At 42.7% G+C, this 27,360-nt stretch overlaps 2 protein-coding genes across 9 annotated transcripts in view; one reads left to right on the forward strand and one right to left on the reverse strand.

The window, feature by feature from the left end:
• ADPRM (ADP-ribose/CDP-alcohol diphosphatase, manganese dependent) overlaps positions 1–27,360 on the reverse strand; it is a 382,718-nt gene that overhangs the window by 344,927 nt on the left and 10,431 nt on the right. For 2 of the 7 annotated variants that reach the window (XM_029210973.1, XM_029210970.1), the window contains one exon: positions 23,180–26,433. The exons of the other annotated variants lie outside the window; for them this stretch is intronic. In XM_029210973.1, coding sequence (XP_029066806.1) covers positions 26,123–26,433 — 311 coding nt within the window. In that variant the 3' untranslated portion in view covers positions 23,180–26,122. Of the gene's footprint in view, positions 1–23,179; positions 26,434–27,360 lie in introns of those variants that run through there. 7 annotated transcript variants of the gene reach the window in all.
• Positions 7,409–22,936, forward strand: TMEM220 (transmembrane protein 220). 2 transcript variants are annotated; one of them, XM_029210976.1, is made up of 6 exons: positions 7,409–7,774; positions 8,468–8,497; positions 11,974–12,034; positions 13,911–14,034; positions 15,340–15,399; positions 22,139–22,936. In XM_029210976.1, the coding sequence occupies exons 1-6, from the start codon at positions 7,409–7,411 to the stop codon at positions 22,272–22,274; spliced, it is 777 nt and encodes a 258-aa protein (XP_029066809.1). In that variant the 3' UTR covers positions 22,275–22,936. The 2 variants fall into 2 exon arrangements, with proteins under 2 accessions (XP_029066809.1, XP_029066810.1); XM_029210977.1 differs by lacking the exon at positions 15,340–15,399 and having other exon boundaries at positions 7,643–7,774.

Raw genomic sequence — 27,360 nt, forward strand, 5'->3', positions numbered from 1 at the left:
GAGCCAAGTTGAAAGTATTGTGCAGTGACCACCCATGTACCACCACCTAGAGTCTACATTTAACATTTTTTCTACTTGCTTTATCCCACATCTATCCATCTATTCATCCCTCTGTCCATTATCAATCTTATTTTTTGATACATTTTGGAGTAAGAGGCAGACGTTAGTACACTCCACCTCTAAACACTTTGGTGTGTGTATCATTAACTAGAGTTCAATATTTGCTTGAGTTTTTGGGTTTTTTTTAAAGTTTGCAAACAGAGAAGTTAACACATCTCATGCATACATATGCTGAATCTGGACAAATGCATACACACCTGGGTAACTGAAACCTCTACTGAGATACAAAACATCATCATCACCCCAGAAAGTTCCCTCATGCCCTTTCCCAGTCGGTTCCCACCCCCACCCCAGAGGCAACCGCTGATCTGATGTTTTTCACCATAGATGACTCTGACTTTTCCAGGATTTCACATACATAGAATCCTAGAGCGTGTACTCTCCGTGTCTGGCTTGTTTAGCTCAGCATAACGTTTTTGCAATTCGTCGATGCAATAGCGTGTTATTGGTAATCCTCTTCCCTTTCTTGCTACTCGTATTCCATTAATGACTATAACAGATTGTTTATCCACCCTCCTGCTGACTGCAATGATTATTTTAATACAGGAAATTATCCTTTAATGAATTTCTAGTTAGGATGTTAAGAATCCACTCATCTGAAGCAGGCTGGGTCTGAGTCATGGCCGTGAAGAGCCTTGTCTGTGAAATCAGAAAGCTCTGGTTTCCAAGTTCAGCTCCAGCTGTTCTTACTGGGAGCCCTCAGGTCAGTTACCGAGCCACACTGTGCCCTACTTCTCACATCTGAACACTGGAAATAGAAATATCTAAAGGAACTGAGATGCTTACTAGGGTTAGAGCCGTGTGCTCACTCCTGTGCTCGCTCATGTACAGCAGTAGTTAACAAGTGCCTGCTATTTTGACTTCGCTAAACACGGGGAAAACAACAGGAAACAAAAACAGGCCCAGACCTCATAGTGCTTTCAGTCTGGTGGGCAACACAGACACCAAACAACTAACTGCATAATTAACTGTTTAACTGTGTCGTTATCGGTGCTGCAAGGGGAGCTGTGACAGTTGCTGAGGGCACGTGACAGGGTCGCTCAAGGTGCTGAGAGTAGTGTAGGAGCCAGAGAGAGGCGGGCAGAGGGGAGCCTTCCAGGCGGGAACTGCCCACTGGAGGAGCCAAGGAAGGCTGTGTGCAGGAGGTGCTGCGCGTGGCAGGGGTGGGGAAGGAGGCGGACAGGGCATGCATAGAGGCCGACAGGCTGGGCTTCCTGGACTGTGTTCCAAATGCAGGGCTTTACCCTCAGAGCCATCGGCAGCCAGGGCGGCGGGGCTGTCAGCATCACACAAGGCTGTTTACTGTTCCATCCCTCGTGCTCATAACTGCCTGCATCGATTTGAGGAAGGGACAGGGAGGCGGGCCTGCAAGCAGAAGTTTGAGATGTGTCTTATGCGGAGCCCGAGTGCGAGGAAGCTCAGAGCCTGCTGGGGCTGCTCGGGGGCTGAAGTAGCAGAAACACATCTTCTCGCAGTCCTGGAGATGGGAGTCCAAGATGGAGGTGCCACCAGGGTTGGTCTCTGGGAGGTCTCTCTTCCTGGCTCGTAGACGGCAGCTTTCCGCCCTGTCCTCACAAGGCCACTGTGACCACTGTGCGTGCACAGAGACAGCAAGATCTCACATCTCTTCCTCTTCTTAAAGGGACCCAGTCCCATCAGATTAGGGCCCCACCCTTATGACTCTATTTATGACCTCATTTAACCGTAACTACCTCCCTAAAGGCACTTTCTCCCAAGGCAGTCACATTGGGGGTCAGAGCTTCAATACATGAAGGGGGGGGCAATTCAGTCCACAGCAGGATGGGTGTCGGGAAACCAGTCAGGAGGTTAGGGAGGAAATGCCATCAGCCTGGACTAGCTGTTGGCAATGAAGGTGAAGGGATCCTGGGCAGAAGAGTCTACCAGAAACAGTGGTGGACCAAATGAGGAGGGAGGGGAAGGAAGGTGTCAAGGGTAACTCCTAGGTTCCTGTGGGTGCAGTGAGCTGAATGGTGGCCCCCAAAAAGGCCCATCCACGTTCCACCCCCTGGAGTCTGTGGATGTGACTTTTTAGAAAAAGGGTCCTGCAGATATAACTGAAGATCTTGAGATGAGATGATCCTGCGTTCCCCAGGTGAGCCCAAGGACAAGTCTCCTTATAAGAGACAGAGGGGAGAAGACAGACACCGAGAAGGCAAGGTGAAGGGGCAGAGCCTGGAGTAATGTGGCCGCAAGGGGCCCCCAAAGCTGGAAGAGGCAAGAAAGGACACACTCCCTGCTGACACCTCGATTTTGAACTTCTGGTCTCCAGAACTGTGAGAGAATAAATGTCTGTGGTGTTAAGCCACCAGTTTGGTGATCATTTGCTAAGGCAGCCGTATGCAAGAAACGCAAAGAGTCACTGAAAAGGGGACAATGCCTCTTGTGGAGGGAGGGAAGCCTGAGGGGCGGGCCTTGTGGGATAGAGGAAGAGGACGAGTTTAGGGTCAGAAATGCACAATTTGTGGTGACTGTAAGATGTTGAAAGGGCAGCAGCCAGGCCCACGGTAAATACTCAATAATTGATAGCTATTGTCATTTTTACTTTTGGAACGCTCCGATATTAGAAGTGATGGCTCTCTTTAAGCATATCTGATTTTCCTGGAATCCTGGGATGGCAAACAGTTTGAAGCTCTGCCAGTACACAGCAAAGCTCTGCTCCAGGTCAGCAACGCCCCTGCTGGGACCCACGTTATTTCCTGGTACAAAGTTCTGTTTGTACCTCTTCACCTCAGGCTGATACCAACATCATACCCACCCAGAAAGGCTACATCACAGCCACGCAGGCTGAGCCGAGGGGAGCACTGCCGGCCCACTGTGCCCTCCTCCCGGCAGAGTTGTTGGAAGCAGAAGCCCGCCACCTTGTGGACACCCACAGTTCTCAGCCTGGTCCAAACTCAGAGAATCAGGATTGGAGAAGAAGGGGGCTGCAAAGACACTCAGCTTTTCCTACCTCCGAACACAGCTTCATCTAATCAGCCTCTAAAAGTCAAGGTTTGGGTGGAAAATCCCTCTGGTCTTGAAAATAGCTAAGAGATAAGCAAGTTGGCATCAAAGCAGGCCCTGAAGGACTGCCCCTCCAGCCTGTGTCTATGGATGACCCCTTAAAGCCTCCCTCCCCCAGCTCTGGTTAGGAGCAACTACTCAGTGAAATGCTTCTCCCTCGTGGGTGGGAGAGCTTTGGGCCTACCTTGCTCGCTGCTTCCATGAACCCATAGAACCCAATTCTGACTCGCAGGTCAGAGAGCTGGGGTCTTTCTCAACCAGTGTATTTAAAAGCTAGTCTATGCCTCAGTTTCTTCATCCATTCAATGGGGGTAATAATAGTATCTACCTAATTGACCTGTTGTGGACATGAAATGAGTTAATCTAGACAAAGTGCTTAGACTATTGCCTAACCCAGCAGGCCCAATACCTGTTAACTAGTACACACTCCCCGCTCCCATCAAACCCAACTTTCAACAATATTCTTACAACGCCTCAAGGCATCCCCACTCACTGTTGGATACCACTGGTATCCAGGTATGCCAGGTACTGTGGGAGGGGAATAAAAATAGGTAAGTTATAGTCCTTTTCTCCTGCCATTTGTGGGACAGTCCAGGAGTGTGGACAACACACGTACACACGTAACAATCAGTGCAAGGTAAAAACTAAGAAGTGCTATAAAAGCAACAAAAGCGAAGTGTAAAAAGAAGCAGGAGAGGAGGACTCTCATCCCCACATGGGGAGATAAACTGCTAGCAAGCCCTGACCTTCCAGGGAAACCGCACGGAGCCAGGGCAACAGGGAGGAGGGGTCCCTACATGGGCAGGTGCCAAGGTGAGTCCACCTCCTCCTGCAGCCAGTCCTCAGCCATGAGGCCCAAACTCTTAACTATGTCCCCGCACACAGCCCTGTGGTTCTACCCCATCGAGGTGGCTCATCCGTGCCGCATCGCATCTTTCCTGGTCTCCTGCAGGGACCTCAGAGCCAAGCCCCCTGCTGCTCTGGGCTCTCCCAACACTAGGGATAAGCCAACCTCCCGAGGCGGCACCTCTCCAGCCTCCTCTGTGTCCACCCATGCCCATGCTGGCCCCAGAGAGCTCAGGGCCAGTATCACCGCATTCAACCCTTTATCTTTCAGGCCACGCACAAAAGTCACCTCCCCAGGCAGTTTCTCGAAGCCCCTGATAGAGATCTGATTCCCCTTGTTGACACATCTCCCGGAGCAGCCCTGGCTTTTCCTTCACAGTTCGAACTGCTGGGACCACCTGACTGTTTGGGTGATTCCTGTGAGGTCTGTAAGCTCTACAGAGCAAGGCCTGTATCTCTTCTGTTCACGGTCACATAATCAGTTATCAGCTCAGTGCCTGAACGTAGTTAAGGCCTGTATAAATGTTCAGTGAACAGATGAAATAAATGACTCAATGAGTGCTTCACTCATTGAGGGACACAGTGATGAAGGGAAACACACATGGAGGGTGCCTTGAACCAGTACACATTCTCCTACTGGAGGTGTAAGGGGACGGCCAGGATTTCGAAGAACGTTGTTTGAGCCAGGTGTCTTTCAGTGTCAATCGATATGAGTAAACTTAGGGCTTTCATGAGATGGTCTACGTTTTGCTAACAGGAGAAACCTGAGTCCTTCACGGAGACCAGATGGGTTTGGCAGAAGCAAATCGATCCCTGCCCTGGTGAGGTGCCTGTCTGAGTTCAGAGACCTTAGGAGCAGCCGGTACAGCCCAGGCAGAGTCCCTCTGCTGTCCTATTCCAAACCCCTCCCCACCCCAGCTCCTCCCCAACACAGAACCAGCAGACTATGCGAGGGGGAACCTTGCTGAGCCGGGTGGTGGACAGAGGGAGGTGGACGGGCAACGTCGGGCACGGGGCATGACTCTTATTCCAGCATCCCTGTCCCCAAACACATCATCTGGTGGCCATCACCAACGCTCACGCTCAAGCAAGCACCTCTAGTTCCAAGTTCTCAGAGGACAGACGTCCGCATGCCGCCCAGGCACTGTCGGGTTCTGGTGGAGAAGCGAGTCCCCCTTGCCTGGCGCCAGTGGCTCTGACTGCTCTCATGACGCTGCCACTGACCTGGCAGCCCGGGAGCAGCCTGGCAGGATGAAGGTCCTGTGTGCTGCCCTTTCGGCAGGGGGAGGCCAGAGCTGACAGGCCCCCAGTCCCTTCCAAACCTCCTCATCCCCACAGCGTGTGGCACCGCAGTTAAAAAGGGAAATGGAATGACCTCTCAAGCAGAGCTCTCTGGGATACTGGATTCACTTAAACTTATTTCTCATGACTTTTCAGGCTGAGCCTATGTTTGCAAAATCCAGACAAACATGCAGCGGGAGGATTTAGAGGATTTCAAGCATCGGCCTAACTACTGAATCGTGATTTTACAAGTCATCATTCTATGTCGTAAGTGACAAAAACCGGACTCACACAGGCTTGTGTGTGAGGAAGGGGCTGAGATGGCTCACAAAGCTGCTGAAGGGTGGTGAGGCCGTGCCCAGCAGTCGGCGGGGCTGGACCCAGAGCCTCACTCACGCCATGTTACCAGGTTCCTGCCTTCCTTCTCTCTGAGCTCTGCTTCCTCTACCTGAGCTCACCCTCCGAAAAGCCTTCCCCTGGCAGCTCCAGCTTACATGCTACCAGTTCAACACCCTCAGCAAAAAGAAAGCTTCTCTTTAATGGTCCAGCTAGGGTTACCGAATTTAGCAAATCTTTAGGACACACTTATACTAAAAAATTATTCCTTGTTGATCTGAAGTTCAAATGTAACTAGGCTTCCTGTATTTTATCTGGCAACCCTCCCTCCAGCACAGGACTGAATCTGGGCAACCTGCATCACATATCATCCCAGACCCAATCGCTGTGGTCAGGAGGACGGGCTACGCCAACCGGCAGGCCACGGTCACCTGCCCATCTCTGGAAAGGCGCCAGCACGCCAGCCCTCCTGGTATACATGCCCTGACAGTGGGAGCTGGGTCCTTCCCCAGTAACTGGGATGCTGATCCTATAAGAAGGGGAATGGACCCTGCGCCAGCAAAAACAACACATGTCCACACAGTGACCATGAATGCCCCAGACAACACTGAAAAATATAAACTGCAGGGGAGTTGCACAGCACACAAGTTTACAAAGCATTTTCATACCACTCTCTCCTTGCCACCCACACCTCCGTTTGGTTGGCAATGATCACTTCCTGTATTACTTTGCTAGGACTGCCATAACAAAGTACCACAGACTGGGGGACTGAAGCAACAAACACCTATTTTCTGACCATAATTCTGGAGGATGGGAGGGCAAGATCAGGGCGTCAGCAGGGTTGGTGTCTCCTGAGGCCTCTCTCCTTGGCTTGCAGACGGTGGTCTTCTCGCTGTGTCCTCACGTGGTCTTTCCTCTGTGTACGGCTGTGTGTAAATCTCTTCTCGGACACCAGTCATATTGGATAAGGGCCCACCCATATGACCTCATTTTAACTTAATTATCTCTTTAAAGACCCCATTTCCAAACTATCCCGGAGAGCGTACAGCAAGTCCCTTTCATGGTCCCTGCACCAAGCACGGGGCCAGGCATCCGGCAGACAACGTTCTTGAAATAAGCATTATTTGAAAGGAATGAAACAGAGAAAGAAAAAGAAATTCCTAAAGAGTTTTAGGAGATTTAGCGAAAAGGAGTGGAGCACAGGAGAACAGGCTCATGATTTGAAATGAGAAAGACTCTTTAGAACAGCAAAAATGATGAGGCCTATGGATGTGTAAATGAGCCCCGGGAAGAAGTAATCAGAAGGGTAAATTACAAAACAGAAAAAGACCATAAAACAAGTGAGGAGAGAAAAGTGAATATTTCAAGTGTCTTTGGTTCATAAGAAATTCATGAGCAACGCGTGTGGAGAATTTGTTGGTCTTGGTGGTGGGAAAGAATTGTAAATATGCATAATATGTAAATACCTCTGATAATAAAAGCCCATGAAGATATACTAGGCTGTCTTAAGAAAAGCTGTGAGCTGTATGAGATGCTAATGTAACTGTCGTTACTCTAAGAGATTACCATAATGCTTACAGGGCTTTGAAAGTTTCTGAGCTTTGGGAAGAAATGCATAAACACTAACCAGAAAGCGCGTACGCATCCACACGCATACATACACACACACACACACACACACGCCTCTATTTTTCTCTTTCCTCTTTCCTCCCTCCCCTTTAATTTCCTCTATTTTTTTTTAAATGTGAAGAAGGCAGCTTTAGTGAAAACTGGCATTGGAGTTGCACCTCTTTGGGTTCAAATGCGACTTCCTGCCCCCAAGGACGAGCTGTGCGACGCTGAACCAGCCTCCCCAGCGCTCTGTCACTCACTCTCCGAGTCTGAGAAATGGGCAGATACCTACGCCTCTCTACATTTGACGAGGAGCGAATGCGGGCCCACAGGAAGGCCCGACCGGCGCCCCTCCCACCCGGGCGCGCGCCGGCCAGTGGCCTCGGGACCGGACGACCGAGGGCCTTCCGGGGATCGGGCCGGGCGGAAGGAGGGGCCGCGGCGTGGACCGCGCCGCCCGACAATGGCGCCTGCGGCCGGGCGCGGGGCGCCGGGCCTGTGGCGCGCCTGCAACTGGCTCATGGGCGCCTTCTTCGCGCTGGCGGCCTTCGTGCAGGTCAGCGCCCCGGGCCGGGCGGCGGGCGGCGGGGCCCCGGGCTCCGAGCTCCGCCCCAGGCCCCGTGCGGTGTAGGCCGAGCGGCCGGCGGGGTCGCAGGAGCCGGCCCTGTACGGGGAGGGCTGGAGTCAGGGTTGGTGATCCCGGAACCCGTACTCCGGCTCCAGCTGAGACAGGTGTGATCATATGGTCGCGTTTGCTCACATGCTGGAAGGAACTGGTTCGGCGCGTGTCCCTTTGCAGGGACCTGAGCAGAAGCGGCCCTGGCACCTTTCTAAAAAGGCAGCCTGGGGGCAAGGCTGAACTCATGGCCTAGGAGAGGAAGCAGAGCAAAACCCTTTGCAGCTAATTATCCTTCCAAGCCTGCTTTGGGGCCCCTTTGTGATAGCTTTCCTCATTCCTTGAGACTGGAGGGCCCTTAAGATACCCATTCTGGGCTTGGCTCGCCCTTTGCGGACCCCCTGTGCCCTTCTTTACAAATAGGTAGGTGTGGCTGTGGGTTCAAACCAGGTGCTGGGTTCAGCCAGAAGCCCCTTCCCTGTCACCATCGGCTGCACACTATGTCATACTCCTCCTTGTATCCTTGGTCCCTACTGCAGCGTTTAGAAAATGACTGAAATGAATAAAGAGCAGACCAAATGCTGGAATGGAACATGACAGCATGTCGCTAATGCTGACGTTTTGGCATTCCAGGTAAATGATCCAGATGCAGAAGTGTGGATGGTGAGTAGGAGCTGCCTTCCCACACCTGAAAGAATTGTGGGACTGCGTGAAACACGCAGGTTTATCTATTTGCCCTCCTCCCTGCTTCGTCTACTTAAAAACTTAGAAACCAAATCCTTAATAAGTGCTTTTTCCTAAAATATTAGAAGGATCAGATTGAGAAGTCAGAATTTTCCAGATACAGAGGTGCCTTTCAGCAGTATTCCCTTAGAATAAAATGGGCCAACTGAGGACACTTTTCTGAAGACACAGAACAGACCTCTCAAGGTTAAGTGAACCAATCCTCATGAATTTCTATCCAGAAACTCCAACAAACATTTGACGAGAAAATGGCAGGCTTAAGGTATGTGGTTCTGCTAATTCAGTGAGTTACATTCATAAAAAGTAATTAAAGCCCATAAAACCTACAGTATACATTGAACCAATGCTCTGATTGAATCATTTAGAGGAGGGGGAGTTCATTCCACACATTTTTGGAAATATCTAAATTTCGGTTCTTTCAATACAGATATACAATACTGTACAATATCACTGATGAGATGATTTTAGGCTTTGGAATAATGTTGACTGTGTATAGAGTAACAACAAGTGAAAGCATTTGGAATTATATATAATGTAATATATATTATATATATATGGTTATAAATATAACCACATTCTGATATTCTTACTATCCAGATTCACATGCCCCTGCCTCCTCCTCAGCACTATGATCCATATCCTTAGTTCCAAATGTTATTTCTCCTGCAGTTCCAAATATCCAGCTTAATGCCGAACTTCCAAACGACTGCTACATCTGTCCACCTGTACGTTACAGTGGCTCCTCAGATACACACAAGGTCCTACCCTACCCAGCATCTTTCCCTCCAATGCCCACTCTTCCTTCTGACTCACCATTTCTGTTATCAGCAGTCATTCTGAGTCATCCTTGCTCAAAACCTCAGCCATCTCTAACATCTCTGTTTCTTACCACTGTCTTTGAGATCCCCTCAGAAAACAAAGAACAAAGCAATTCAACAAAAAACAATGTAGGTCTAATTGCTTATCTGTACGGTATCGGCACATTTTACCCTTCACCTCATGCTTGGATGATGTAATATGAATAATAATAAACACCAGGCCCCCAAAGACATCCTCCCTCACCCCCAGTTTAGCCCTCCATTCCTCCCACATGGACCCTTGTGGGTCCTTCCTAACTCTTCGAGCTGCCTCTAATATCTTCCATTCCTATAATACTCCCCATATATTGCTTCCTGCTTCAAAAACTTTTGTCATTTCCCAAAATGTCTAAGTTGAAACTCCCAACTTGGCATTCCAGGCCCACCACAATACAGCCCTAACCTACCTTCCCAACTTGGTCTGGGAAGCCCAGTCCACTTCTTGCCTTGCCCTGAGAATTCCTGTATGTCAGACTCTACTCAAGCTTCCAGGTCTATCTCAAATGCTATCTCACCTGCAAAATCTCTCTGCCTCTTTCCCATAAGTTCCAACCATCCTTCCTTTGAACCTTTACTGTACCACTAACTCATACTGCTTTGCATCAGAGTTGGCTCTGTATATGCCAGCTCCCAGGGGTCAGAGGCCAGTTCCCTCTTCTTGGTGGTCCTTAGGCAACCTAGCATAGAACCTTTCTATGGCAGTTCTTCCCATACTGATTCTTGAGTGAATAAAACGGTAAAGGCACAGATGAATCAATTATATGTTACCGGGCACTGGGGGCTGTACTGTACCTGACTGATTTCCATGTTCCCTACCACATCTTGCTTATGGAGGATACTTGTATCAGGATGCATACAGGAGCAAATAATAGAAAATCTGACTAGCATCAGGTTATAAAAATACAGACCATCTCACAAGAAGTCTAGAGGCAGGTGCCTAATGGTCAACAGTGTCATCAAGGACCTGGGCTTTCTGTCTTGCTTCTCTGCCAATCCTCAATGGGTAGGTGATATATCCTCTCATGTTTACAGAATGGCTGCTGCAGCTCCAAACATCTCATGCCCAGACAAGAGCATCCCAAGTAGGAAGAAACAAGGCAGGAGGCAAAACCAGTTTCCCTCCTGTGCTTTTCTCCCTTTCATCAGGGAGGAAATGTTTCCCAAGAAGCCCCTAACATGGCTTATGGTCTGGGATCCATTCTGCTTGGTGAGCACTCATACATAAGTGCTCAGACCCCTTAATCTATTAATCACAGATATCCGATACATTTGAATGCACATTTAAAAATCTCTGCCAAACATTTCTTATGGAGAGCACAATTAAATACTGCATGATGTGTATGTGTTTAACTTCTCTCTGTCTGTCTCGATGCCTCTGTGTCTCTCTCCCTCAGTAGCTAAGTCATGTAGTTCTTCACTAGGGGGAAACTAACCCCTTACTGCTCTAAAAGTGGCCCTTGGAACAACAGCCCCAGTATCCCCTGGGTGCTTGTTAGGAAAGCAGAATCTAGGGCCCTACCCCAGACCTCTGGGATCAGATCTGCATTTCAGTAAGATCTTCAGGTAATTCATATGCACACTAAAGTTTGGTCTAACCCTCGGCAGCGTGACTGTCCTTGCAAATGCTGATACTGGCTGATATTCTAGTCATCATTTGGGATGGAGTAGGAAGGATGAACATGGTCTGTAATCCAGATGCTTTCTCTCCCCAGGGTCAAGACAGACATGTTTTCATAGTGACAGCAAATCACTTAAAATGTTCAGCTCTGACAACTTCCTTATAAACTACAGGTTAAGCAGCTACATGTCTGGGGAGGCCCCATGCTTCTTATAAACCTACCACCCCCTACTTGCCCTCTGCCCACACCACACAAGCAATAGGTTTTTCCAGAATCTGCCTGCTTGCCGTGAATGAGGCTTGAAAATAGGGCCTCTTCAGGGCCAGCCTTCCCAACTCCAAACCAACTTACAACAGTTTCCAAAATGAAGGGCCTGATCTTATTGGGCACATCTGATCTGTACGCTGTCAGTAACCTTTATGTGGTCTCGCTCGCAGAGATGGGATATGGGGCTGCATGGTCCATGGACCTAGACCCAGCAGGGCCATGTGGCTAATTATGGCTGCCCCCGCCCTGCTTTTCTAAGAGCATTTTTTGAAAAGTAGGGAAAGGCCATTTAGGCATGGATGTTCCTTGGGAGAGATCAGGAGGTCACTGTGTCTTGAGACCAAAACTCTGCTCAATGCTAGAGCTTGAAGATGGAGAAATCTTTCCTGGAATAGCCTACAGTCTAGGAGGAAGGCAGATAGAATTACAGCCTGACATGGTAAATGCCATAAGGCAGAGGTCACCACTTCCTCAGCTGCTACTGAAAGCTAGAGGTAAGTCACGGAGTGTGGTGGCCACTGCTGTCATCTTTCTTTACTCCCTACACATCTCTGAACACCTCCTATACTGGGCATCCTTCTTTTTTTTTTTTTTTTTTCTCTTTTTGGGCATCCTTCTTAACCCATATAATTTCCTCTTTTTCTGCTAACAGGTTGTGTATACAGTTCCTGCCGGTCTGACCCTGCTTGTTGGACTTAACCCTCTTGTCACAGGTATGAACCTTGGATTCTGAATGGAGATACAGCAAATCTGATTTCCTTTCAATGACGAGAGTCTATCTGCCAACCCCCGGGAGAAAACTGGAGCTCTCCATGTCTCTCTTCTCCCTTCTGATCATAAAAGGAGGCGAATTCTAATCTAGATCGTCCTCACCCATCTTCAGGAAAACTTGATAAGGCCGTGCCATACTAAGACAGTCTTTCTCAATTTGGAACCCAGGATCTCATACTGATGTGGTACAGCAGTTATGCCGTTTAGCCCCTGAGAGAGAAGGGCTTCAGTCACCACATTGACTTCTTAAGCCACCAAGCTAATGGAAGATGGGCAACAATCAAACTGCTAACCTTGTCTCCATACTTAGTGGTGCATCATTGTCTATTATGCATTTACTCTATACAGTTCTTCTCCCAGTACCACTCCCATTAGTCATTTTCTGATTTTGAGTTCATTTAACGCCTGTGGATCTGAACTGCTACTTTTGTAGAGAAACTGTCTATAATGTCTATAACAAATCTTTAGATTTTTCACTGATACATGTTGCTCTCTCTAATCTCCTTATGTACCATCACAGTAACTCCAGCAATTTCTTGCACACTTTTATATATGTTTCCTCCATCTAGGCTGTAAGCCCCTTGAAAGGATCATGTCTAACCCATCTTTGCCCAAGTCTAGCTTAAACATGGCCAGGAATATGGCAGGTACCTAATGTTTGTTGAGTCAGTGAATGGCTCTAACACAGAGGCTTTATCATATGTTTGTTTTGTAACCTGCTCCTTGGATTCCTTACATGTATATCCCAGGTGAGTATACACATAAAAAATTCACTTAAAATAGCGGTTTGCATTGCCCACAGGCCACCTACCTCAGTTAGGGGCAAAATGTAGCTGCTTCACCTTTTATGGCCCTAAAAACTCAGTAAACCTTAGTTGGACAGTTTCATTCTATGAAACAGTGTCTTAGAGCAGAAAAAAATTTTTTTTACATTGTTTACCAACATTCTGTTATTAATGGGGAATGTTAGTCTGGCAGGTTATTTGTCACTTTCTTTAAATCAGCTTCTACTAGTGGGGCTTGAAAATTCTCAGGGCCTTAGAATAAAGACTAATGATTCCCACCTGGGTGGGGAAAGCTCCCATCCCCCAGATGCTCGGGCTCCTTGTACAAGGCCCCTAGATCTCTGTTTACATCTTCAAGGTGTATCACTTAGGACTCCATTAGTTGCAAGCAAGGAAGAAACAACTCAAATGGCCTATAAGGTGAAGGGAGATGTACTGGGATCCTTTACTGAAAAGGCTGGGATGGTGCTGGCTTCAGGCACTGGTGGCAGCTCAGAACTTAAATTTGTCTGCAGTCTTAGTTCCACATCTACTGCACTTCAGCCCTGGGCTCCACGTGGTAGCCCTGCCACACAAAGGTCACAGCTTCACCATGCTGGGTCCAACAGAATCTAGAAACCACTTCCCTGATAGCTCCACAAAAACTCAGAATGGAGTTGTTGGCCCTGATTCGTTATCTGTTCATCCTGAGACAAATTACTGTCACTGAGGGGATGGAATACATTGATTGACCTCGCTAAGGTCCAGTTGTCTGGGACACATAGACCAGGAGTGTGGGAAGGGTGGATCCCCAGAAAAAATAATAGGAAGGGGAGATGCTGGACAATCAAAATAATAAATGTCCACTTAAGTTTATAAATACTGTTTTAACCTCTGTTTTAACCTTTTGATTTGAGGGCAAATCGAAACAAAAAAACCCCAGCCTTTTCTGAATGCTTTACTTGAAGGCAGATTATGGCAAAGCAATACAAAGAGACCATTTTTCTCTGGGATGTGATTCCACGATTAACAGCACCAGGATATCTGTTTTTAGGTAACTTTATTTGGAAGAGTGTCTCTGCAATACACATATTCTTCTGTATCGTGTGGGCTGTTGGCTTGGCGTACAACCTCTTGCTTCATACAAAACAGAACATCTTGCATGAGGAAGAAGGCAGGTGAGTGGTGATGTTTTGCTCTTTGGAAGGGGTGGGGAAGAACTGAGAAATCTGTTCCTTTCCGACGCCTTATCTGTGCATGATGATGATTTAATTCCCCCAACACCATAAGGAGCAGGGAAGATATTATCTCCTTTATAAGCTGAAGAAACTGAGGAAATGATAGAGCCAGGATTCAAAGCCAGCACTGCCTACCAAACCTGTGATCACTGCTACACGTTGCATTATATTATCGTCGGGCAGTTGGACCCTGACCCCCTTGTCACGAGCAAGGATCGCGTACAGTAACATTCAGTCCAGTCTAATGAGGTGAAAACTCCATCAGCCTTCGGATTCAGTCCTGGTTCAAGCCAGAATCTTAGTTACACGTGTGATCAGCCCCATCAGAGGTCAGCCTCTGCCAGCCTTGCCCTTATATATCTCATGTCCTCTCCTCCTTTTGTCACCACCATTGGCTCTTGTTTTATCACCTCCTCCTTTGCTTCCTCCCACCCTTGACTCCCTGGTCTCACGAATAGCCCCCCTCCTTTCCTTTCTATCCCACTGGTAACATCTGCCAACACCAAAATTGAGAGACCTGTAGCTTAAGTCCCACTGGTGAGGTGCTGCTACATTATAGGCCCTCATCTTTGGAAAACTAGATCAGGTTGGGTCAGTTGATGGGAATGTGGACCAAATGGTTTCAATCACCTCCACCAACCTGAAGCCCATGAGGCACAGTGAAATCAAAGTGGGGGCTTCTGGTGGTATTTGGCCAAATACTATTATTTTCTACGCTATGTAAAAGATACAACCTTTTAACACATATTTCTAGAAGCATATACCCACCCCAAAATCATTAGACTCACACTACAAGTCATTCCACTCCACTAAGACGTGACCCAATCTCCTGCAATCTGTGCTTAAATTACTGATTTGAGCTCAACCTGCCTAACAGTGACCCCTCTAACACAATGTGAAAAGAGTGCCTGATCAAATCTGGGATTGTCTTCTTGGTTGTGGTATTCCTCCCCGTGACATGAAGTAAGTGATTTATATATGTTTTTGTTTGTTGTTTCTCTGTTCACCTATAAATTGGGGAACAGTCATGAAGTTCTTATCTGCCTCATAAGATGAAATTTATTTTCATATGGGGCTTTAAAAGGTCTGAAAAAAGTAATTTATGAGTCATGGTTAGACTTGAAAATATTTTGTAGATGCTATATATCTTGGAGGAAGTCATCAGACAATCAGCAGAATCAAGTGTCAGGGAGAAAATGACACTTCGCAGCCACTTCAAAATATGAAATCTATGCTATTTTATAGGGAGCTCTTTGGTCTGGTGATTATCACAGCATGGCTGAGCCTGTGCCACAGCTCATCAAAGTAAGTTTTCAACTCAACTGTTGAAATCAGATGTGTTTAAGGTTGGTCAGATCAAGTAGGTAAGTGAGAATATTGACACAACTGGAAACAGGAATCTTTTGAGAGGAATCTTTCCTTTTCGCAAGGGAAGCTAACAAGAGTCGGTTCAGTGTTTCATGATCATTCATACTTTTATGAATACCCCAGTTTCCTGTGTCATCACAGGTAGTTGCCAGTCTATTCTCCAGAGAGAAGGAAAGTGATCTCAAAAGGATGCTTGGATATTTAGGGAAAAGTGAATAGCAAACAAAATATAAAACTGTGGGTACATGTAAGTGAATATTAACTTTATAAAACAATAATAGAAAAATAAAAAATATATGACAACCTTAGCATATAAGCTGGAAGGGTATAAACGGGGCTAAAGTGTTCTAAGGTCCTTGAATTATCTGGGAAGGGTAAAAGTATCAATTTATATTAGATTTTGATAAGTCAAGGATTCATGTGGTAATCCTTAGGGTAACCACTGAAAGAAAAGGAGTACAGAAGGCAGGAAAGGAGAAGAGAAAAAGAACGGATGGGGAAAATAAGAAGCAGATGTTAAGACAGAGAATTAAACTCAAATATATGAGAAACTACATTAAATGTAATTGTTCCAAATATTCCAATAAAGATTTTCAAAATGGATAAAAGATTAAAAACTAAACACTGCTTACAAAAGAGAACACAAATATACAGAAACAGAAACACTGAAAGTCAAAAGATAGAAAAAACATACTATACAGGCACCAATAAAACGGAAGCCAGTATAGATGTTTAACTTTAAAAAGTAGATTTTAAGGTCAGCATTAGAAAAAAGGAGGACTTTTTGGCAATTAAAAAAAATTCTGCTTTAATTTTTTATTTTGAAATATTCACACACATTCAAAAGCAGAGAGACTAATATAATGAATCAGATGTACTCATCACCCAGCTCCAACAACTATCATTATATATCCAATCTTGTATCATCTATCACTGTCCTGATTATTCTGAAATAAACCTCAAACAACATGTTGTTTTATGTTTTATATATTTCAGTATGTATCTCTAAAAGATAAGCACTTAAAAAATAACCACTCTACTATCATGACACACAAAAAGTAAAACAGTAATTCCTCAGTATTATGGGTTTTCCAGCTAATGTTTATATTTTCACAATTGTATTATAAATGCTTGTTCCTCTGTGCTTCATGTTTCCTATAAATTGGTGGTAAGATCTAGAAACTTGGCCAGATTCTGGTCGTCTTCTTCTCCTCCTTCTCCTTCGTCGTCTTCTTACCATCGTCATCACTAAGCAAGACCACTTCATGGGTGGTGTTATGCACTTCCATCGTAATGTGCATAACACCTAGCTGCTTCTCTTTAATGTTAATATAAAATCTTTGATGATCACTGCCTAAATCCACTAATTCATTTGAGTTGCAAAACGGTCATAATCTAAGTATACCATTCCTTGATTATTATCTGGAAAACTTCCACTTATCAATTCTTGGACTACTCAGACACAGATCATAAGAGGAAAAGGAGTTGACTCTCTTAATTTACCAGTTTTCAGAATGAGTTTTTCTTGCTTTGGCACCTTCCAAAAGTGACCAATGAGTTTTGTTTATTTAATAATACCATTATAAAGTCATGGATTTCAAGATATTTGATGTTTCTCAGTCCATGGCAGTTACTTAAACTGTCTCATCTTTGACCAGGGGCACTTATTCAGGTTGGCACCAGAACTCTGTTTGACACGACCCTAGTAAACGTTGATTGCTTCCTTGCTTTCTGGTATGACAAAATGTTCCAAGCTAAGATTATATATTTTATGCCCCAGACCTGGAATCAACCATTTTTCCAAAAAGCCCTCATTACTTTCAGTAGGTAATAATGGTATTTAGAGGTCACATTCTGGGCACAAATGCTGCTCACTGCTACTGGGTTGAGTTGGGTTCTTTTAGTGGGCAGAACTAGGAAAATTCACATTATATGTGCATAGGTATGTATATATATGTATGTGTGTCATAAATATATATATACACATATGTATGTGTGTGTATTACATATATAAAGATATATATATATATTTTTTTACGTATATAGTTAAAGATAAAATCCCTTATGAGTTCATATCGATCCTAGAATTCAAATTCAGGAACACAAGTTTTCATCTGACCTTATCAGCAATCTTAAATCTGTATTTACTTTTCTTTTTTTTTTTAATTTTATTTATTTATGGCTGTGTTGGGTCTTCGTTTCTGTGCGAGGGCTTTCTCTAGTTGTGGCAAGTGGGGACCACTCTTCATCGTGGTGCACGGGCCTCTCACTATTGCGGTCTCTCTTGTTGCGGAGCACAGGCTCCAGACATGCAGGCTCAGTAGTTGTGGCTCACGGGCCTAGTTGCTCCGCTGCATGTGGGATCTTCGCAGACCAGGGCTCGAACCCGTGTCCCCTGCATTGCCAGGCAGATTCTCAACCACTGTGCCACCAGGGAAGCCCCTGTATTTACTTTTAATCATGTCAAAAAATCTCTCATCTCAGTGACCTCAACATAACTCATCTGACTCATCCCACAATACAAACACAATCTCAGAATAACAATATAATTACTGAAAATAGGTATTTTGTGTTGCTGTTTCTAGGGAACATCTCTCTAAGGGATGTACATTCAAATTACTTGGAATAGTAACTCTGTGTGCTAATCCCACCAAGTGAATAGACAGTTAAGTTCATTTATTTCATTTTACTTTCAATTTCTAGGGATACTTTATTAAAAATATATTAATTTTGTTTTATAATTATATAAAACATCTATGTGGTTCCAAAGTCAAATCTACAAGACAGAGTACATTCAAAGAACTCTAACTTCTCTATCTCCCAACCCTATGTCCTCCCTTTCTCTATAGGTGAAACTTTTTTCAACTTTATGGTTCATCCTTCCATGGTTTCTTTTTTTTTTTTTTTGCGGTACGCAGGCCTCTCACTGTTGTGGCCTCTCCCACTGCGGAGCACAGGCTCCGGACGCACAGGCTCAGCGGCCATGGCTCACGGGCCCAGCCGCTCCGCGGCACGCAGGATCCTCCCGGACCGGGGCACGAACCCGCGTCCCCTGCATCAGCAGGCAGACTCTCAACCACTGCACCACCAGGGAAGCCCCCTTCCATGGTTTCTTAATGGAGCAAATACGTACATTCATTGGTATTCCTGCTTGTCTTAGATAAGTGGTAGCATATTATACACAATTGTATTCTTGATTTCCCCTTACTACATCCTGGAGATCACCCTGTGGTATATAAAGACTTTCCTTATTCTGCTGATAGGTCCACAGTATATTCATCCAGTCCTCTACTGTTCAGGTTGTATCCAGTCTTTTGTGATTCAAAATAGTGCCAACAAAGTGTATTGTCAAATTTTTGAATTTTTACTAATTGGATAGTTGAGAAATGGGTAGTTTTCATTTGTATTTCTCTTATTAGGAGCAAAGGTAAGCATATTTTCATATGATTAAGAGCCATTTGCATTTTTTTCTATAAATATTGGTTCATCTCTGAGAGTATAGGTTTAACCAATTTCTAAGGTTGTTGGTCTTCTCTACTTTTAGAAGCTCTTTACATACTAGGGCTATTAACCCTCTGTCTGTGATATAATCTGAAAAATTTATTTTGCATTTTCTTATTGTCCTTTTACTTTGCTTATGCAAAGTACACTTTGCCATGAAAAAAAAAATTTTTTTTAATGTGACCAAATTTATCGGTCCATTCCCTTATTGCTTCTGGATGTGGAGTCATAGTTAGGGAAACTTTCCTTCCTCTCAGGTTGTAAGTAACTTACCTAAGTTTTCTTCTAATACATGTATGGTTTCATTTTTACATTTAAATCTTTGACCGATTTAGAGTTTATCCTAGTGTAACAGCAAAAAGAACGGATCCAATATTATCTTTTTCCTTTTTGGCTCTCTGGTGATCTCAACACCACTTATTAAAAAGCATACATAACTAATAACATAGCCTCAAAATAGATAAAATAAAAATGGACAGAACGAAAAAGAAAAACTAAAAAATTGACAATCATTTTGGGAGACTTTAATACACTTCTTTCAGTTACTAACAGAACAAGAAGATTTAAAAAATCAATAAAGATATAGAAAATTTGAGCTACACAATAAGAAACTTGACCTAAAGGACATATATAGAATACCAGCACCAAGAATGGCAGAATTCACTTTTTTTTCAAGTAAACGTTGAATATTTGCAAAAAGACTTTATGTTGAGCCATGAAATAAGTTCCAACAAATTTCAAAGAACTGAAATCTTATGGAGTACGTTCTTTGACCACAGTGCAACTAAGCTAGAAATCATTAACAAAAATAATAATCAGACAACCACTGTATGTTTGGAAATTAGGAAATATATTTCCAAATAACATTTGGAACACATCACAATGAAAATTAGAAAATATTTTGAACTGAATGATAAGGAGACGACTACATATTAAAATTTGTGGGATGTGGGTAAAACGCATGCTTAGAGGGAAATTTATAGCATTAAATACATATATTAAAACAAAACAAAACAAAACAAAAACTAGGCAGGCTGAAAGTCAATGAGGTAAGCTTCGAAGAAGTTAGGAACTCTCCAGTTCAAGAAGTTAGTAAAAGAACAGTAAATTAAGCCCAAAGAAACAAGAAAATAAATATAAAAGCAGAAACCAATGAAAGGAAAAAATCAACATTAAAAAATAAAGGAGTAAGAGGGACAAATATTCATTCTCTGAAATGATTAATAACACTGATGAACCCTGGCAAGGCTAAAAAGGGAAAAATAATTAGAGTGAGAGCAAGGAAAGGAAGGCACAAAAATAACTAATTTCGGATGAAAAAGACAAAGATATTTGCCCATGTAACAGACACTGCAAAAATCATAAGAGGATATTATGAACAACTTTTTCCCAATAAATTTGAAAATGTAGATGAAATGGACAAATTCCTTGAAAGATACAATTTACCAGAACTGACACAAGAAGAAATACTCAGAACGGTCTCATAACTATTAAAGAAATTGAGGGTATAATATAAACTTTTCCTAAAAGAAAACTCTAGACCATATGGCATAACTGCAGAATTCTACCTAACATTTAAGGAAGGAATAATGCCAGCCTTCAACAGGCTCTTCCAGAGAACAGAAAAAGAAGAAACATTTTCCAGTTTATTTTATGAGGGCAGAAAAATCTGGACACCAAAAGTTGACAAGAACATTACGCAGCCCCCCCACCAAAAAAAAAAAAAAAAAAACGAAAGAAAAAGGAAGTTACACAGCAATCTCACTCATGACCACAGATGGAAAAACCCTAAACAAAATATTAGCAAAAAATAAAAAACATTAGCAAATCAAGTCCTGCAATTCATGACCCAGCCACCAAGTTGTGTTTATTCTAGGAATACAGTTAGTTTAACATTTGGAAACCAACCAGTGTTTTTCACTACATTAACAGAATGAAAGAAGAAAATAAACTATCTTCTCAGCCTATACAAAAAGAGCATTTGATAAAATTCCACATCCATTCATGATAAAAGCTCATAAAAGTTGGTTTAAAAAGGAACTTACCCTGTTAAAGAGTATCTATACCACAGCATGATACTTAATGGTGAGCAGCTGAAAACTTTTCCTCTGAGATCAGGAATGAGAAGTAGCCACTGTTGCCACTAGTTCTACTCAACACTGTTCTATCTCTTGTCCTAGCCAGTACAGTAAGGCGAGAAAAAGAAATAAAAGCCCCCAAGGATTGGAAAGGCAAAATTAAATTTTCCTTATTCACAGATGACAAAATCACATATGTAGAAAATTTCTAAACATCTAAAAAGTTATTCAAATAAGTGAGTTTAGCATGATGGCTGGATACTAGATCAATATACTAAAATCAACTATTTTTATCAGCAAGTAACAGAAAATGATAAAAACAAAAAGTTACCATTTATAGCATCAAAAAATCAACTCCCCAGGAATAAATCTAGCAGAGATGTGCAAAATCTCTGCACACAAAACTATAAAACATTATGGGAGAAATTAAAGACCTCAATATTAAAATAAAGAACACCTAAATAATTATCCTATGGTAGTATAAGATAAACCCATACTGGAAAAATAAATGAATGAAACAACAGAATCTAGAAACAGATCCACATATATATATATATATATATATATATATGTACGTATGTATGTATATGGCCTTTACTTAGGACAATGGTGGCACTCCAGGGTAGCAAAGGAAGGCAATCTTTTCAATAAATAGTGCTGGAGCAATTGAATATCCATATGGAAAAAAGTGAAACAACCCCTACACCTTAAAACTTTCATAAAAATCAATTCTAGGTGGATTATAGATCTAATGTGAAAAGCAAAACCATAAAACTTTTAGAGAAGATAATCTAGTATCCTTAAGACCTTGGGGAAGAAAAGTTTTCTTAAACAGGACACAAAAATCATTATGTAAAGATCCATTTTAACATTGCTTTATCAATGACCTTCAACTGAGGTCACTGAAATGCAGAATTATATTTCTTATATAATTCTTATATGAAATATAAGAATTATATTTCAATTTAAAAAATTAAAAAGACCGTACAAAAATGTAATGATGTGTTTTAGTAAAATCAATCTTCATATTCGTTACCAAAGCAATTCATAATTTTTATTGGATTGTTATTTATAATAATTTTTGTGTGTCTTTATAGGAATCCAGTTGGTGGAAGAATTCAGTTGGCTATTGCTATCATAGTTGCTCTTTTCCCATTTATCTCATGGGTCTATGTATATATAAACAAGGAGATGCGGTCCTCCTGGCCAACTCACTGCAAGACAGTAATTTAAATGAAGAATCCTGTTCTTAAAATGAGAGTTTACAATTTTTTGTAAACATGATTGTAACATGCCAGTTTCCTAGGAATTTATTTCAGGTAATTTGAGTTAATACTAGAGATGATTTTTTAAAAAAATCCTAAGTTAGGCTGCCTACAACACAGGACTGGAAGGGACTAGTAAGAGAAGGAGTCTGACATTCTGTTGTGTCACAGTGTAGTGGAAAAGGCAAAACACAAAAGTTCAGAAATATGAATTCTAACTCAGCTACGTCACTATCCATGTGACTTGGGCAAATATGTATACCTCCCATGGATAATTCTTTATCTATAAAATAGGGTTACTACCAGACCTCCTACTTATTTATATAGTTGCAAGGTTTATAACCGAGATAATATGAGAGCATTCAAAATATAAAGAGCTGACAAAGGGCTGCACCTGATAACAGAGGGAAGCAGGGTTTGGATAATGATAGAAAGAGTTCAGGAGAGGGCTGTACCCCTGAACTAACCTCCGTATACTGAACTGGTACAGTGCCGTGAATTAAATGAGGACTCCAGATGAACCAAGTGAACAAGCATGTCTTGGAAAGAAAGTTAGCTAGAATAAAGGAATGTGGGACCAAAAAGAAGGAGAGAGAGAATATTAATTACATTTTAAATGAAAAATAAGACCAAAATCTAGACACATATTTTTAATGTCAAAAGTAGCCCTGGAGAGAAGACCAGTTCAGAGCTGTACAGTCTGGTGGCCACTAGCTGCATGTTGTATTGAGCGCTTGAAATGTACACTGAAGAAGTTTGAATTTTTTCATTTTTATTTAAAAACATCAATTCAGTTATGAGAAAACTTGTAAGTGTGTTTGGAACACTTGTTTTAAGTATGTTTGGAACAACTTGGATATGTGAATCTACTTCTTCAGCAGCAAATTTTATATCTAAATACGGACCAAGTATTTCCAATGAAAATTTAGTGTCCAAATGGATGGATTATAAGTATAAAATATACACTAGATTTTACAGACTTAGTATAAAAAAGAATGTGAAATATTTATATATTGATTACATGTTAAAATAATATGTTAGATGTATTGGGGTAAATAAAATACATAACTAAAATTAATTTTATCTATTTCTATTTACTTTTAAAAATGTGACTGCTAAAATATTTCAAATTACTTATGTGGCTCACATTATATTTCTGTTGGTCAGTGCTGTCTTAGAGCATCTGGACGGCAACTCTTTTACATATGCTAGCATCAAACTCTATAGTGGAGACAGTTTCATGAGATTTAGGAAATATCTGACTCAAAAAGTATTAGTAGAGTGAAAATGAGTCTGGTAGTTTGCCTATTTTTATAGCCTTTAATACGATATTAAGTGTTTTATAAATATTTGTTAAAGGAGATAGGCATGTTTTTTGTTTTACATAATGGCCACTGGATAGTCAGAAATTCTCTATCAAGATTTAGAGGGCAAAGGAAAAAAAATCCAGTTGATATTAAAGCAATTAAAGTAAAATTTATTTTAAGGGTCAGTGAAATACAAATAAAGGATTTCAGTTTTCTGGTATATTTATGGTTTTTATACCTCCGTTAGTATAACTATTAGTCAGACATGAAGAAACAGATTTATTTCCAAATTCTATATAGGACCTACCCATCCTCCAAGTAATGCCTGATTCTGTGCTTAAAAGACTGTAATGTTTCAATTTTTTTTTAAAGTAATGTCCAAAATACACTTTCATCATATTTGCATCTCCCATATAACACTATGAATTTTGTGAATATACACATTTCCTTTCGTATCTCCAGAAGCATGTAAAAGGCAGTAACTTGGTAAAGTACTGCCTTTTGAACAGTATTACTGAAATTGCTTTTCAACTCTATTTTTCAATTGAATTTAAGTATTATTAGTAAGTTTAATAGTTCTATTGTCAAAATCTCTGTCCTCCCACCCTCACAATCTTTTTTCTCCCCATTGTCATTCTCCTATATCAGCCTCTCATTAACTGCCTGGAATTGACACAGATTTCCTCACACATTCCCCAGCTCAGACACCGGAGGGTTCCTCACTGCCTGACAAGTTTAGTTCTAACTCTGGCTCGTCACTCAGGGCTCTTCACCATGTAGCCCTAGCTTGTCCTTTCCCGCTTTACCGCCTGCCATCCCCCAGCGCTGTTTGGTGAATCCTCATAGCATTACTTGCAGTTCCTGAACTCAGCATATCCTATGACGCTACGCTGTTCTGTCTACATTAAATGCACCCGCACACCTATTTAAACCATTTTTCTTCCTTCTTCAAGTCATCCCTATTCCCTTCAAACAAAATTAAATCCCTCCTCCATGTTGCCACTGTCCTTTCTTCATACATTTGTATGCAGGGTTGTTTCTCTCTCTCACTTGTGGAAAGTCAGTGAAGGCAGGGAGCGCATTATAGTCACGTCAGTAGGCTGAATAATGACCCTCAAAGGTATCCAGGTCCTAATCCCCAGAACCTTTGAATGTTACCTTACATCACAAAATAGACTTCCCAGATGTGATTAAGGATCTTGAGATGGGAAGATTATCCTGGATTATCTGGGTGGGCCCTCAATGTAATTACAATATAAGAGGGAGGCACAGGGATATCTGACTACAGACGGAAGGGGAGAAAGGCATTGTGACAACAAAGCAGCAAGAGACTGGAAAAAGCTGCATTGCTAGCTTTGCAGATGGAGGAAGGGGCCATAAGCCAAGACATGCAAGAGATGCAGCTCTAGAAGCTGGAAAAGGCAAGGAAACCGATTCTGCCTCCGAGAGAGCATGGCCCTGATAACACCTTGATCTCAGCCCAGTGAAGACAATTTCAGACTTATGACCTCCAGAACTGTAAGAGAACAAATATATGTTGTTTAAGCCACCAAGTTTGTGGTAATTTGTTACAGCAGCCAGCGGAAACCGATACGCCTCTGTAGCCCCACAATGCTTCGTTACTCAGCAGACACACTTACGTTGACTAGTACTGGTTTTTTGTCTTCCCGTTTTTCAGTCCCTGAATCAAACTTTTTCTACACTTGAACAGTCCCCATTTGCCACTGAGTAAGTGTTTCTGCGAATAAGTCTTAGAATATATGACAGCTCAGTTAAACATGCCCCGTTTGTCTATAAAGGGAGTCAAGGGTAAATTCATTTACCTACGATAGTCTCCTATAGCACCAGCTGGGGGCCCAAACAGACATGCTGGCAGGCACACAGCTGCACTGGCACTCGGTCCTGATTTGGCTGAACTCACAAGAGGTTCACAAGGGAGACCACACATTCACCTGTGTGAATGGGGGTGCTATTCGTTCACCTGTGAAGTAACTAGTGATGCTTTTGGCTTACGAAACAGGAGTATAAACCTATAAAAGTACAAATATGATGGGTACTCTGAGCATAAAATGTCTAAAGCTCATTCACACAACTGGGTAAATGGAAAAAGTTTACCCGAGCTTATTTTATTTCTTTTTTATTACGAATTTTAACTTACATAGCTAATACAGTGAATGAATACATTCTCCTTGTAAAAAGTAAAAAAACCTCAGGTAAGGCTAAATAGAATCTGTTTGGAGGACTGTATCCCCCCCCACCTCAGTCTCCTCCCTGGTTTATTCATGCTACTTTCATTCATTTCCTTTCCAGTTTTCAACACGGGACATATTATCCAAAAATGACATTTCAGAATATCTTACGAGCTAACACACACTGAAGTCAGTTATGGCCATTTGTTATGCAAACAGAATACTAAACAATGAGACTCAGGATGTGGGGAGAGGAAGGCAGAACAAACCCACAAAGCCAAGTCAGTCTCTTTCTATAAAAGTAAACAAATAAAATCACACTAAAAATGGAAAGCTTTTTCCTTCTTGTAATTCATAATTCTGTCTGGAACTCTGCCCCTCCCTTTCAGCACCATTTTGTCAGGATAGACATGAACTGTGCCAAAGGCCTGGCTGTCTGGAGCCGTTTCAATAACCCCTTCTATGTTGACGTGGTGCACACCAAAAGGATCCTCAGAGTAGCCACCATCGTGAGTGTGACCGGCGAAGAAACACACCACACACTTGTGAGACCAAATGACTGCCAGGGCGTCTCTGTAATTCCAGGCCAGGCACACACTGTCAGAGGCCTCGGGATAAATGGGAAGATGGCCTGTTAGTTAAAGAGAAGAAGAGTTATGAGCCAATTAAGAAATACCTCTTTCACCAAAAAAAGGCTAAAAACTAGTACTCAGGATAAAGAAAATGTGTATTGCTACTCATATGGACTGAGACCAGAGAGAATCCACATACATGAAAAACTAGATAATCTAGAGCCACGTTTCTGGAGCATAAAGAAGGGCGAGACAGTTTGCATCCAAGGGGAGAGAGGCTGCTGTATACGCAGAAAGCCTGAGATCTATGGCCTACAAAGTCTCAAGATGCACAAACACCACCACGGGAGACTGAGGGCATCCCAGGCAGGGCGGTCCGTAAAGGCAGCCAGAGATCAGGTAGATGCTGCACTGGAATCCAGTCTCACTGACTTCCCTAAGAGTATGAGTGTTACACACACAGAAAGAGCTACTCCCAAGTAAAAGAACAGTTTAGGGATGGGCCAATGGATTTTATATGTCATTTATATAAACACTCAATGTTTTATAAAGAACTGACTTATGCTACTTGAAATACCTCCATGAGATCAAGGTGGCCATAGGCATTTTACAGATGAGAAAACTAAGTTAAAGCAGGGAACATTCACACTAGCTTCCACCGGAGATACAGCCAAGAGAATTTCAAATTCTTGATCTCAAGGCACTACGAGGCCACATCAACATCAGGCCACGGTTTCACTCCAACGTACAGGTACAACAGCTCACTGGTCTTTGATTCTTCCCATTAAATCATTTTCCTTTTTTCTCTATTACTGTTTATTTTTATCCTGAAATTTTATTCTGAAAATTTTATTCTGCTTAATATCTATTAGTTTATAATAAAAGTAAAAAAAGGGGAGATAACAGAGCACATATGCGCACGTGTGCACGCACGCGCACACACACACACACACACACACACACACACACACACACACACACACACA

The sequence above is a fragment of the Monodon monoceros genome, unplaced genomic scaffold (genome assembly GCF_005190385.1).
Source record: "Monodon monoceros isolate NGI ecotype Baffin Bay Population unplaced genomic scaffold, NGI_Narwhal_1 Super_Scaffold_9, whole genome shotgun sequence".
Classification (NCBI taxonomy): domain Eukaryota; kingdom Metazoa; phylum Chordata; class Mammalia; order Artiodactyla; family Monodontidae; genus Monodon; species Monodon monoceros.

What these genes read in the sequence shown, in the direction of transcription:
- TMEM220 (XM_029210976.1), top strand. Translation starts at nt 7,409, where the DNA reads ATGCGACTTCCTGCCCCCAAGGACGAGCTGTGCGACGCTGAACCAGCC. An exon ending in CGCTGGCGGCCTTCGTGCAG is followed by an intron (nt 7,775 to 8,467) that starts GTCAGCGCCCCG and finishes TTGGCATTCCAG; the next exon opens with GTAAATGATCCAGATGCAGA. An exon ending in ACTTAACCCTCTTGTCACAG is followed by an intron (nt 12,035 to 13,910) that starts GTATGAACCTTG and finishes ATCTGTTTTTAG; the next exon opens with GTAACTTTATTTGGAAGAGT.